The sequence below is a fragment of the Hesperophylax consimilis genome, chromosome 22 (genome assembly GCF_061612785.1).
Source record: "Hesperophylax consimilis isolate HC1 chromosome 22, BYU_Hcon_1.0, whole genome shotgun sequence".
Lineage (NCBI taxonomy): Eukaryota > Metazoa > Arthropoda > Insecta > Trichoptera > Limnephilidae > Hesperophylax > Hesperophylax consimilis.
Window position 1 is genome coordinate 23,587,109 of NC_142857.1, and position 14,671 is coordinate 23,601,779.

At 35.0% G+C, this 14,671-nt stretch overlaps 1 protein-coding gene across 2 annotated transcripts; it reads right to left on the minus strand.

Moving 5' to 3' along the window:
- Window positions 1-560: 560 nt before the first annotated feature.
- On the minus strand, window positions 561-14,154 carry MED31 (mediator complex subunit 31). Of its 2 annotated transcripts, none has more exons than XM_089645076.1 (3): window positions 14,072-14,140; window positions 13,781-13,870; window positions 561-7,908 (listed from the first exon to the last, which is right to left on the minus strand). In XM_089645076.1, the coding sequence occupies exons 1-3, from the start codon at window positions 14,088-14,090 to the stop codon at window positions 7,472-7,474; spliced, it is 546 nt and encodes a 181-aa protein (XP_089501202.1). In that variant the 5' UTR covers window positions 14,091-14,140; the 3' UTR covers window positions 561-7,471. The 2 variants fall into 2 exon arrangements, with proteins under 2 accessions (XP_089501202.1, XP_089501203.1); XM_089645077.1 differs by having other exon boundaries at window positions 562-7,908; window positions 14,078-14,154.
- Between the last annotated feature and the right edge of the window lie 517 nt (window positions 14,155-14,671).

Below are 14,671 nucleotides of genomic sequence, written 5' to 3' on the forward strand. Positions count from 1 at the left end.
CCCCTTGACATCTTCGTGATTAGAATGTGTGATGTATGGTAATTAGGTTGAGTGTTAATCGATAGATGGCGGTAGTCAAAAAGCTTACGCCAGAGTCTGTCAGATGTCGCTAGGGTCTAACAGGTACTTGCGAGATTATATTATCAGAGAGCAAGCTCCTGGGGCGCAGAGAATTTTCTACAGCGCCCTTGAGGTGATTTTGCACAAAAACAGCGCTATACAAGTCATCCAATTATTATTATTACCCTCGGGTAACGAACAGTGTAGGTTAACCAGACCTTTTATTGTAACATCAATAAACGTAATTATATTAAGAACCTTTTCCTTTTTAAGAGTTCCCAACACCCGAAGTCTGCATAAGTAAAGGCAGATATAACAGAACACGATAACAGTGAGTTTAGACCGGATTCATTAGTGTTGGGATAAGTGGAGGTAAAAAAGCGGAACCTATTTTTTCGCTTCATGTCTCATCTAAATATAATACATCAATGATTTCAAAGCTGTTAGCTCATAAAATAAAATACCATTTATTTGAAGTATTTAAAAATATATTTGAAATTAACATAAATCATAGAACATGTACAACTTATGTACACTAAATTAAAACCCACATACAATACTAATTAAAATAATAACAAACAAAAAATTATTGAATTAAAACAATAATATTACGATAAAAAGAAAATAATAGTGCATCCTTAATTATTAGTAATTACCCTTATAAACGATGACAAGTTTCATATGCAGATATAATTAATAACCGCGGTGATGTTTTAAATCTCTTTGATAGAAACAATAAAATGACAAATAAAAATACAATCGCGATTCACGAGTAAAAAATATCATAACATAGGTGAAATAAATGCTTTATTATATTTGTAATTTATTCTCATAATGCTGGTTAATTAACAAGATGTTCTCACAACACAAGAACATTGTGATTTGTCTGTTTATGGTTATATTCTATTAGCGCATGTTCACATAATGCGATAACTGACTCTTAAATAATGCTGATAATAAACAATCATTTAGGAATATTAACAGGATAGTCATCTAGGGAGATACACACAGGACTAATTGCTGTAGGAAATGAGAAGGATAAAAAAAAACAACTCATCAATAATGTAAAAAATGGGCCTATGGCTTGAGTGCTATGTATACCGTCTCCTCACCCTTAGGTTATTCGTACATGGAGATACTTACAAGCGACTCGAGTTTAGTGCGCGTAGCGCTAGAGTATCCGCCATACTATTTTGCTAGTGTTCGTACACGACGCGACGCATCAACTACAGGTTTGATGTCAGTTGCACACTACTGACAGTGCTGGTAGCACGCTAAGGACGGGTTGTTTCGGAGAATTTGAACAATTCATCAAATTTCAACGTTCATTTTCAAGTTCTGTGAAAGATTTTTTCAAGTTCTGTTTTTATTTCAGTTTTGTCAAGCAACTAGCCTACAATGATATAATAACAGAACTTGAATAGGACTATCACAGAACCCGAAAATGAACGTTGAAATTTGATGAATTGTTCAAATTCTCCGAAACAACCCGTCCTAAGTGAGTCACATTTGCATCTACTACTCGTTTGACAGAAATGATGTCTGAACATGATTCGAATGTTAAATTTGTTCTGGAGGTGGGAAAATATCCATCTTTATATAACTATAATTTACCAGAATACGTTAGAACAAATTTAGCGGAAAGGACGTGGATTTGAGGTGGGAAAGAAAAATCTATTTGACATTATTCTCACGTAATTCCTTGGAGGCAACGAATGTTCTACAATTAACAGTTATTTCGTTGTATGGGTGACATCGTATTAATTCCACGGATGCACTCGAAAATATTATCAAATTCATTTGTTATATTTCGGATAGTGCCGTGTGTACAGAAACCAGTTCTAAAGAGTAGCATATCAGAAGGCTACTTGTGGTTGCGTCAGTCACGTAGCTCGTAAGTATTTCTGTGTACGAAGGGCCTTAGAAAAAAAGGTGATGTGCATTTTCCTTGAGACTGGAAGCAGCAATTGTCAAGAAGAAAGGTTATTGAAAACATTAGCGCAATGTGTGAACGACAGCTTACTCACATACTAATATTAGTAATAGATACACGACATAATAGGAAAGCGTAAAATTAATATTCCATTCAACGTACGACAAAGACCAGGGTGACTATTTACTAAGTCAAATTACATATTTAAAAGATGGATCAAATAGTATTCATATTTGGCATCTTCTGGCGAGCAGAATTGGTACCAAGTGACTATATAATATTATTGTATAAATCAGTTATCATCTCCCTTAAAAAAAAATAAAACATGTATTTTCGTGGTTTAATAAATGAAAATGAAAATCAAAATAAATAATAAAATTCTTTGTTACACTTCAACGTTCTTCTTGGAACTTCCATAATATTTTTTCAGTGCATTATTTGGTGCCTTTCAAAAAAAAAAAACTCTCTCCCTCTCTAACTAACTACTATTATTATTAATAATTAATACATAGAAAAATGTTTGGACACTTAAAAATAATTACAACAGTTAGTTATTCAACAATGTTACAAGTTATTTATTTATTGTTAAAATGTGTAAGATTATATTATATGCACTCATCCAGAGAATGGCTGAAATTTTTATTACTTAAAACCGTGGGCTGAATATCAGCAGAAAAAAAAAATCCGCTGAAATTTACCAAAATATTTTTGAAAATTTGACTTGGAAAATAATTGCATATTTGAAAAAATATACAGTCATAATATCACACATCATCGGGCGAAAACAAGGGTCCCATTTGAGAAAATGGATTTTGTTTTAATCAGCTGTATCTTTGAAAATAATATTTTTTTTTACTTATTCTCACTACACTAAAGTAAAGCGCACTTGAAGTGAAATGACACTAACCTGCGCCATAAATCAACTTATAGATTGAAAACTTCGGGCTTTTTGTATGAAACAAATTTGTTCTAAAAAACCATAGATATGCCAATATATAGACCAGCGATTCTTAACCTCGGGTAGTGACCCAAATTTGGGTCGCGAGAGGTTTTGGGTTGGGTCGCGGAAATCGCGTATTGATATCCCGATCGATGTCACTAAACTAGTATAGTCACAATTATTACTACTCTCAGAACAAGGACATCTATTGTTCACAATCGCGACATGTTAGTTCTGTTTTAATGGGCGGAAGGGCGCGGGGCGCAAAGCGAGGAGTGCGCGCCATCGCCACCGCTCGGCTCACGCAGTCGGCATCGCTCGGTTCGGCTCGGTCACCACCCGCGCCGCCCGCCACACCGCGCTGGTCGGTCGGTCTCGTCTCATCTCGGTCAGTTTGCTAGCGAGTTTGTTTACGATTGCACGCTCGTTCTCATACTGTTTTACGTGAATAACGTTTATACTTGACTACAATACACTCTTTGTTGACAACTACAAAGTGCTACAAAATTGTGATAATCAATTGTGGAAGATTAAAAGTGCAACTCGCGATTGCTGTTATCGAAAGAAGGTAAAATATTTTTTTCCAATAAATGACATTGTTAGCCTACAATTCGCCGATGAACGAATAGAATAGTATATTTCTATAATTTGTCGTTTTGTTTCAGTAAGTCTTTCGAATTGTGGACAGTCATGGCGAAACGGATGTTAACATACAAGCAAGAATTTTTAGCCTTAGGATTTATTGAAATAAAAGATCGCTCTGGTGTGCCACGTCCACAATGCGTGGTTTGTACGCAACTTCTTTCAAATGAATCGCTAAAAATAAACAAATTGAAGAGACATCTCGAAAAAGTCCATCCAACGTACGCAAATAAACCGCTTGCTTTTTGGAAAGAAAAAGAAACACAAACAAAGCGCATGAGACTTGATGCACCATCAAGTTCAGCAACAGTTTCGTTAGAAAAAACTACCTACGCTTCTTTCGAAGTAGCTTTAAAAGTAGCTCAATGTAAAAAACCCCATAGTATTGCTGAGCAGTTGATTAAACCAGCTGCAATAGCCATGGCAAGAACTGTCTGTGGAGATGAAATTGCGAAGAAGCTGGAAATGGTGCCAATTTCAAACGATACTGTGAAAAAGAGAATAGATTTAATGTCATCAGATATTTTAGAACAATTAATAACGGATCTCAAAAAAGCCATCAAATTTTCAATTCAAATCGACGAATCAGTTGATATTGAAGATTTCCCACAGCTGTTGGTGTACGTAAGATACAGAACTCCACAAAATTTCAATGAAGAGTTCCTGCTTTGTGAAAAGCTCTCTGAAACTACAACTGGGGCTGATATATTTCTTTTAATAGACAAGTTCTTTGTGGAACACCAATTACTGTGGGACAATTGTCTCGCAGTCTGTACAGATGGAGCACCGGCAATGATAGGGAGTCGCATCGGGTTTTGTGCCAAAGTCAAGGAACGAAATCCAGAGGTTGTTTTAATACACTGCTTTTTACATCGAGAAAACTTGGCTACACGTGATATGCAGCCAGATCTACATCAGGTGTTACAGGACGTAATACAAATTATAAATTTCATAAAGGCACGCGCTATGAACTCTCGGATATTTCGACTGATGTGCGAAGAAATGGGTTCAGAACACCAGAATTTATTATACCATTCGGATATTCGCTGGCTATCCCGCGGAAAGATTCTAGCTAGAGTTCTTTCTCTTAAAACAGAAATAGAAATATTTTTGACAGATAAAAGACACGAATGTGCTGATCGCTTCAGTGACAACAAATGGATGGCTAAATTGGCATATTTGGGTGATATTTTCCACCACTTGAATCAGTTGAACACAGAAATGCAAGGTCAAAATCGCACTGTAGTAGACATTTATGAAAAAATTACTGTTTTTAAAAACAAAACAAAACTTTGGCAAAATAAAATTGCTCAATGTCAATTGGCAGCGTTTCCAACATTAAACTTGTTTTTGGAAGATCTTAATCTTAATGGCAACCGTATTTTCGTGGAGACCATGCCTATTTTTTTAGAACATTTGAGAAGACTTGAAAATGAAATGGAAAGATATATTCCACAAAATGTCCATATCGTGAAATACAGTTGGGTAAGAAATCCATTTGAAGTAGATGTAATGGGCGTTGAAAACGATTCAGCTGGATTACAAGAAGAATTGCTCGAAATGCAAGGTGATGCACTTTTAAAAGAGAGATTTGCCAGAACGAGTCTCACAAAATTTTGGGCACAATTATCTGGGAAGCCTGTTCTGAGCAATGAAGCTGAAAAAGCCCTGCTACCTTTCCCAACTACTTATTTATGTGAAGCAGGATTTTCATGCCTTGCTGTTATGAAGAATAAGTACAGGAATAGGTTGGATCCTCAGCATGACATGCGCTGTGCACTTTCTATAAACATAACTCCACGTATACATGATCTTTGTTCAAAAATACAACACCAGGGTAGTCACTGATTATTTTGCTGTAAATTTTTTAACTGTTTTAATGCTGGTCTGATTTTAATACAGAACATTTAAATAAATTTGTTTATTTCTAATTTTACCAATACATCGTATAAATTTTATAGTATAAAATTACATAACCTGTCAATGGAAAAAAATAAAAAATTAGATTAGGGTCGCGTACTTCAAATATATTCGTACCTTGGGTAGCCAGCCAAAAAGGTTAAGAACCACTGATATAGACAGTAAAATCCTCATTCGGAGCCTACTTATTATAGTATACACCAATGAAAAACTTAGAAAGTTTATTCCATAGATTTTCAGAGTTTTTCATTGGTGGATATAGTTAGGCAAACATATGACGTCACAATATTTAGGTTTAAACTTTCGATCAGAGTTATACCCCCGGACTTGCGCTATATAAATGCTATGTTATCATTGTTACACTCCAACTTTAAAATGGTTGTATGAAATTAGAGGGAGTTTTTGTAACACTGACTCCATAAACTGAAGTTAAAGTAAGTGTTGGGCTATTTACTGATGTTTTATGTTTAAACGTATATGTTATTATACTATATGTTTGTAGTATAATGATTGTCATAAAGACGTTTTTATAGGGGCGTTTACCCCTACTTGGTGATTCCTCACAACCAATATGAATTAATATTTGCTTCACAACATTTTAAGCACCAAAATCATAAAGTCTAATCGATAAAGAAGGAGAAATCTGATTGTACAAAGCAGCAAAAGCAGTGAGCTATGAAGTCATGAAATTTGCACAGCTTTTGTTTGGAAGTTCTAGGTCGATGTAACAATATCACCTCATCATTTCCGTCACGAGCTTTTCAATAACACCCATAAAAACATAAAAAAAAAAAAAGACAATGTTTCAGATAATTTGTTCTACCTTTTTTATGGGCCAAATTTTGTTCCTTCTGTCCATTAATTATCGTTTCATTACAAATAGATGGTTATTTGAATAAGGATAAAGCAGAAAAGTTCAGCCATTCTCTTTACACAATACAGATATATGATTATTATCTAAATCACAATCAAACGGTTTATAAAACAGGTTTTTACTTCACTTTAAGTCGTCCATTATTTAAACAACTCCATCTTCAAGGCATCAAATTTTCACTTAACACTTAAACACGCTGTTGTAGTCATCAACAACCATCGAAACCGTTATCTGTTCATAATATTCATATTAAAATAAAAATAAACAGTGAAAATTATAAAATTGTAACTTCGTAAAATTGAATTAGAACAGAAATTAAAATTTACGGAAACTGAAATAATGAACATGTGATGTTATCTTATAACTAAGATAGAAGCGAGTCCAAAAAACTCAAAGCTATTCAAATTTAGGTTCCGCAATTATTTTTACACCCTACGTACAAGTACTTAGCCAAAATATTGTTTTTCAGCCACAGAGCAACACAATTTTTTGAAAATTCGAATATAGAACAATAATGCAACTAAATTGAGCATGTACCGTCACAATTTGTTTTTCTTCAATCGAGCTGCTTTTAAATTAGGTAGGTACTGTCCAAACATTTTTTTTATACCCTTATTATTTCCCTAACTATTTCATAAAACTTTGTTTAATTTAAAATATCAGATATGCAGAACTAGTAATTAACATAGGGCATGTTGTTAATCTAGTGTTTTAAAAATGAACACGCAATAATTATCGTACCATATATAAGAGAAACAATGGAAATTATGGCACCAAATTTCGCAAAGCCACGATCAAACTGCACAAACTATCAAAGCAGCTATTCAATGAAAGTTAAGCGTTTGGTGTTTAGGCAGAAACAAATGTGGGGCGCCGCTGTGCGTAGATGCAATTTGCAGTAGTATGTGTAAGTGATGTTGGCGACACTTGCGGATTCATACTAACAATGGTTCATAACATAACCAATCTCCCTTGTTTCTATTATCTATGATTTATAAAATATATCATAAACTTTTGAGGGCTTTAAACTGAAACATATTTGTGTTTAAAATCTATCAAACTAACGATAATAAATATTACATCAGTCGTCGGCTTTTGATATTTATGGAACTTTTTGTCCGAGGGTTCCGGAATTGGGGCCTATGCCGTTGTTCTGGGGGGGCGGCGGGTTGCTCTGCGGCGCTTGGGGGCCCATCTGGGAGTTGTTACCGACTATGGACATCGGGTTGGCAGGGTTGCCAGGGGGAGGGGGGGCACCGGTCTCAGGATTCATCTGAATAGTGCCATTGTTCATGGTGAACATGCGAGTTCGCCTGCGCGTGTAGTGCTGCCAGAGCAGGATGGCCTGGTCGTCGATGAACTTGCAGCAGTGAGCGTTGACGGCCTCGCGCCGAAAGTGTTCGTACTGCAGAAGGTCCAGGAAGTACAGACACATGGGGTATTTGAGATAGCGCGCATATTCCGGTTTCTTCCAGTACAGCAGATATTTCAAATAGTTCACAAAGGTAGTATCTTTAAAGTAGCCACGTTGAGCAAGGACTGAAATAATAATAAAAAAACAAATTAATTTTGTATTTTAAAACAATGGTAACTAAAAATATCAGTTATATAACTATTTATTTTAATTCTATATTCGAGGCATATTCTGTATCTGAGAGACTTAGGGGGTATTTCACTATCTCTGATTATGTTCTGACTAAGCACTAATCCGCGGATTAGTCATTTTTTCGTTTTCACTATATCTGAATAACGCTAACGCTCGGGTTAAAGTTCGATTTGACTAATCAGTGCTCGAACCTCACGTTAGGCGCTATTCCTCGAATCAAAGATGGCGTCAAAACATTCCGAGTTTGACAGCGGAGAAGTGAGTCGAATTTTGTTGAATGAATTTGAATGCTTGTATGATCCATCCTGAATTATTTGATTGTGTTCAAAATAAGAAACAATGTATTAATTCGACACGAATCTATCTAAAATGACCTGATAATCAACATAACATAACCAAAAAATGCACACTTTGCGGTGTGCGGACTGTGACGCATGACAGCCGTGGCAGTAGATGGAGTAACTGCAAACATTTTGCGATGTTGCCAGACTATTTCGAGTGTTATCTATCCGGAAGCTCGGCAACAATGGTGAAACGGTCGCCGTTGAATAACGAAGTTATTCTGATCTTTAAAGCCAGCCAACGGGTAGCTAGTCAGATATTTAGCCCGACATAGTGAAATACCCCCTTAGGACATTGAAACACATTCCCAGGTTACGAATAACTCAACAATATTTGAAAATCTGAACAAAGTTCCTTATTCAATGATGGAGGACATGGCTAGCAGAATAGAACCCACATCGTCTGACCGACACATTTGTTCACTCAGCTAACAGTAAAGTAAATTTAGAGTACTTAACAAGGAGTTGAAAAATAAATAAAACATTTATTGATTTAGAATAAAAGTAAAAAATGTCCCAATAGATGTCCATGTTGGGGTTATATGCCCTTGAACAGAATACATAATATAAATGTTGGATTCCCCATTGAGAAAAAATATCCAAATAGATGTCCATGTTGGGGGTGTATGCCCTTGAACGGAATACATATTATAATGTTGGATTCCCCGTTGTGGAAAAAATGTTTAATGTCATCATATATTTTTTATAAAAACATAGACGATTTCTTGTGCCTTTGAGATACAGAATAATGAATAAGTACCTTAAATATCATAATTTCTTGCAATTAATAACTAAAATAAAATTATTTATTATATTTAATAATTAAATTTTTTTATGTGGTCTTAGGTCAAGCTAAGATAAGTGCAAAAATTATATATTTCACGAGAACATTTGATTATTTCTGAGAACTGAAAGTCCATATTGAGTTTGTTTGGTTTGGTGTACCATTTGTTTTAATGCAAACAAAAGAAAAGATAAAACTTAATGCAGTAATATATATCATTTTTGCACCTAATCATATATTGACATAAGGCTGGCCAATACACGGACTGCTACAAGCAGTCGATATCAACAGCTCCCAGCAGTGGATGCACAGTTTACATAGAAAAAAAATTACTTAAACAACATAGCAGTCTGTGCGTTTGGAATATCGACTACTTGGAGCAGTCTCTCTATTTCAAACATCGACTGCTTGAAGAAGTCCGTGTATTCATACTTGATATTTTTTTATAATAATAGTATATTTACACTGCTTTGAGGCGGGCCTTACAACGTGATCTGTACATCAATGCGGAAGATTTTACAAAATTCCATTTTCTAGGAAATTATCAGTAACTGATTGCCGAATTTAACTGGACACTTTATTTTGCTGTCACTATTTGAATCATTTACACACAAAAATTTATATTTCATAGAGCAATTATATCAATACAAAGTAATTTCCGCTATGTATATATATTATTTTTCTATTGCTTATTAGCTAGCACTGAATTTAATTTTTTTTGTTGAATTATGTTGTTCGCTAGTGTTTGCAAATCTGTGTTTGTAACACAGATTTAATCAGATACGGGTTATTTACTTGTATTGTATGTCAGAGCGACGTATTCCACACGCCCCTTTCATTAAGCACAATAAAACAGATTTTTTAATCAACTGTACAAAATATTAATAGACAGATTTTAAGGTCATTGCTACATAACTAAAAGTTTTTCTGTTTGTTGTATGTTTAAAAACAGGTATAGAGTTTATCATCCACTACATGGAGACAGTAATTTGCTCTCTCCATTGGTGAATTCGAGCATAGATTAGTGCAAAAATACATACATATATAAGGATATGAGATAGTACATTAGACCTTTATCACATTCATTACATCATTTTCATCACATACTTCTCAACTAAACATGCGTTCATAATTAATTTACAACTAGGCATTACAGATAGGCATTGGTATTTTTCAGCGAAATAAATGCTTTGTTGAGGATATGCCAAATAAAATTAATCTGTACTATATCGATTTGTCACTGACGAATATTAAAACATCTAATAATTGCCATCCAAATTCTATATCCAATCCAACACGAGTTTTCTATCGGGACTTAAAAAAATTGTCCTTTTGAAAATTATTACGAGTCGGGGGGTTAGTAAAGCTCTCGTAAGCACTTAAGCCAAGGCTCGTAGTAAGTCCACAAGTTTGTTCAAGTATCTTGGAGGCTGCCGCCACACACCTACGCGGAAGTTCATACACAGGCTCACATTACCAACATTTTTTAACTCGTCGGCGATACCAGTCTCCCGCGATCAGCCAGGCGAGGTCGTCACTCGCATCATCGACTTTATACATGGCGTCACCTGTGTCAGACATTTGTGCTTTATAATGAAACAAAACAGTCAACAAAGAATGACAGGACATAAAAACGACTGTTTGGTTGTGAGTGAGGTTATGGCATTCTAGTTTTGACGTTTCGAGAATTCAACAATTGTGGAGGCGACGCGGGTCTTGTGATCATAGCGACGTGTGCAGACCGTGCGCAACAAGTTGTTTGCGACGGAAGTACACAACATAAGCATCGGATAATAGCGTATTCCTGTGGACGAAAGACATAACCCAGTCCCTTTAATAGAGTTAACTATAAGTTAATTTTAATATTATTAGTTGATTGGGTATTTGGCAATGTCTTCTGGTTCCACGACGTGTTTTCCCAGGTATCAGATCCTCTTTTCGATCAAGGCGGGACAGGTACTCCGTGTAATTATGAAATTTCATCAGCCCCTTCATATTTCCTACAGCTATTGATTGAAATTTGAAAATCTAAACAAAAATTAAAGTAAACAAATTGTAATTTCATCACATTGGCACTTGACTCGTCTGTTTGAATAAATGTAAGCATTGAGTACACTTAAAATGTAAACGTCAAAAAGAGAAAGGCCAAACGATAACTCCCGAGAGTGAACAAGGACAATACTTGACATGAGCACACTTCATGTGGTAAGTAGGGGCTACTTGGCTTGCTAAATTTATTTATAAGTTGCTGTACTTCGCTACGCGTTTCTGTGGATCAGTCTGTTGCAGATAGAGAAACAATAGAGCGTATTGCTTTTACATCCAACAGATGACGCTGTTTTTACCTGTCACAGGTGACATCTACAGGAGGCAAGGAACTGATAATACCCGACACCTAATACAGCAGGTTTTTGCCAGCGCAAGGCGCAATATAGCTCAGGGCCGGCCCTGCCAACGCTTATATTGAATATGCATTGTTTTCAGAACACTTCATTTGTATTTCGGTCACGGAAACTTCATCACACATATACCAAATTGATGACTGCTAAAAATTTTCAAACATTCCGGGGTTACGAATAACCTCTTAGTACCATCACATTAAGCGAAAAATATTCTTGTGTCGTGATGGAGGACTTAGCCAAGGAATTAAACTCACGATGCCCGGGTGAGACCCAAACGCGATGCCAACATATGTAAACCTCATTAACCCCACTTCTACAGCATTTTATACTTTCGTCCGTTCCCCATCAGTTCATAACCTCACACGGTTGTTATCAGATATCCGTTCCGAACTGCAATCACATTTATTTCTTCCATTCACCCTCACATTGCAAACAATCAAAATCCAACCAGACCAAATCCCGCCATTGAAAAATAGATAACATTTAGAATGCATGTATCAGTTTATAAAACTAAATAAATAAGAAAATTGATAATAATATTTTTAATGATTGATATATGTTAAATAATTTCAGAAAGAAAATATGTGTTCTTTAGAAACTGGATTTGAAAAAAATAGAATTTATCCGTAGAAAGTTCTGGATTAGGAAGGGTTAACCTTTAATCATAGCACATTTAATAACCTAACACAAAAGAAAAAAAAAAATTATAAATCATATTATCCAATTATTATTATTATTATTATTATTATCAAAAAGGTTGCCATGTAGCAGAAAAAATAATAATAAAAATATCTGTTTTCGTGAGTTAGAATGGACTTTCAGCGCATTGTATCATGCGCCAGTGGGGTAAGGATTAAAAAAAAAGAAGTTTACTGGCAAAATTCCAGTTAAATTTAGGTGTAAATGCGTTTTGATGTTTATCATATAAATAAAACGGTTAGATATTTTTTGAACACACAATATACTAGCATTCACAGAAACAGGCACGAAATATTTTAACAATTATTGATTAGAAACAGGTCAGAGAAGTTGTCAATATTGGATAGTAACTCATTTTTAGTTGACACATAATTTTATTGTTTCGCAGTCATTATGGCTGAAATTCAACAAGCAGTCAAAATACTCTCGGCATTCATTTGAATATATCTAATATAAAAAAAAATGAAAGAAGGGTTTTGTATACTTGTAGAATTCCAGTCTACGAATGCAAGAAATTTTATTAAGCGATATGTTCAATGCTTATATCGCTCTCAGCCACATGATGAATATGGAATTAAGACTGCAGATTGAAATTAAAATTACATTAATTCAACATAGAACAATGGTACATACATAATACATTTATTAAATAAGTAAAACCGGAATAAATCAGAACAAGACAAATATAATTTTTAAAGATTTCTTCTACACATTCAATCGCCCTTCTTCACTTTGATCACAAACAAACAATACAGTAAACAAAATACATATATATACATACATAGGAGCTTATTGAATGGTTCAATATATAAAATATACATAATACACATACATAATTAATATGATAATGTTGTCATGTGAATAAACTTATTTTTAGAAACTGTTATCTTTTCAGAAACTTTGTCACTTGGAACAATCGATCCGCCCATGCACACTTCAGGAAGTATTTTCACAACCAAAATTAGAAGCAGTATAATCATTGGCACACTTTTTTTTGGTTAAAATTGATCAGCAATCTCTTCATAAATTACACAGGTCACAGTTTAAAATAGAGAAAAATCAAGGTGACGCTTTTCTATGTAGGTCATCACCACAAAATCATAATTATCTAGCATTTAATGTTTAGTTTTAGGTTTTAAGGAAGGACGATACATGGCATTTTAGATATATCTTCTTCAGGGTTAAAACAAAGTTTATTAAGGTCAAACAAAGATGTAAGGCAATTGCAATAGATAATGAAGATACATAACAAAGTAAAGTATGTGAAACTTTGATAAAATCACTCTTTGGTTGAACATTTTTAGGGAAAACAATGTATGATATGGCATTTATTCGACTGGCCATATGTATGGCTTTTTTTCTATGACAAAAAAAGCAGTTTGCCCGGAAAATTTACGACGCAATAGAGGTGAATAGTTACGACTAATGCCTTTTAGCATCCGCCCTTACAGTCTGTAGCTTCCGCACTGGTTTATCTTACATCACATAGAATACACAATATAATATCGCAACAGTAGTTATTGATGGCGCATCACCTCGAATCGAGAGATTTCCATCGGGAACACGGGGTAATACTCACAATGTATATAGTTCGGGTTGGCGAGGCATTGTACAAATTCTAATTCTATTTGAAAACGCAGTCTGTGCTGGTCGTCTGTCTCCGCACCAACTGTAAACAAAATAACGCATAGGTGTGAGCTACTGCTGTGCCTAGGTGCCAGCCGACATATTCGATTTTTTCACAACAAGGTTACGACATTGAGACGTGCAGCGCATGAGTTAGACAGTAAAGGAACAAAAAACCGGGAGAATGGGTGATCTTTTTAAACGAATGAGCGAAATAGGGAGAAGCAGGACGACATTTACTCACACTTACCCTTCCCCGCCATTTTGACAGAATACAGAATAATCAACGATGAATGTCATAGAACTACTAACGAAAGCAAAAGCTTTGGCAAAAGCGTAGAAAATCCAACGACAATTTTTGGACTTGTGACCACCATAGACAAGAACATATAATTATTTTTTTAATGAAAAACTAATGCTTATAAGACAATGTTTGTGAGTGGTATATTTATGCAAGGCTTTTTATGCATAGCAAAAAGGATAAAAAAATATTAAAAGCCATAATTATTTGCCTGAAATAACCGTACAAGTTGAAAGTATTTCCCGATTAAAAATATATGTCCCTCGACGCAAATTGAACCTGCACTAACAAAGCTTTTCCTTCAAAAATAAAAGTGGTTGTTTACAGGTGAAAATATGTAATAAGCAATTGTTGTTGATTGAAATAATAGTACATGTTTAATTATTTGGCGGGTAGGGAATAAGCCGACGTAGATTAGTCGTTCAGAGCACCTGACCGGCAATCGGAAGGTGCGGGTTCAATTCCCGTCGGCGGCATTTATTTTTATTCAGGAGATATTTTCAATTTGTCTGGGTATTTCAGGCGAATAAAAAGTTGTTAAGA

Excerpts from the sequence above, each read along its gene's own strand:
- MED31 (XM_089645076.1), bottom strand. Across the intron at positions 7,909-13,780 it reads CAACCCGAACTATATACATT|TCCTTGCTCAACGTGGCTAC; the intron begins GTGAGTATTACC and ends TTATTATTTCAG.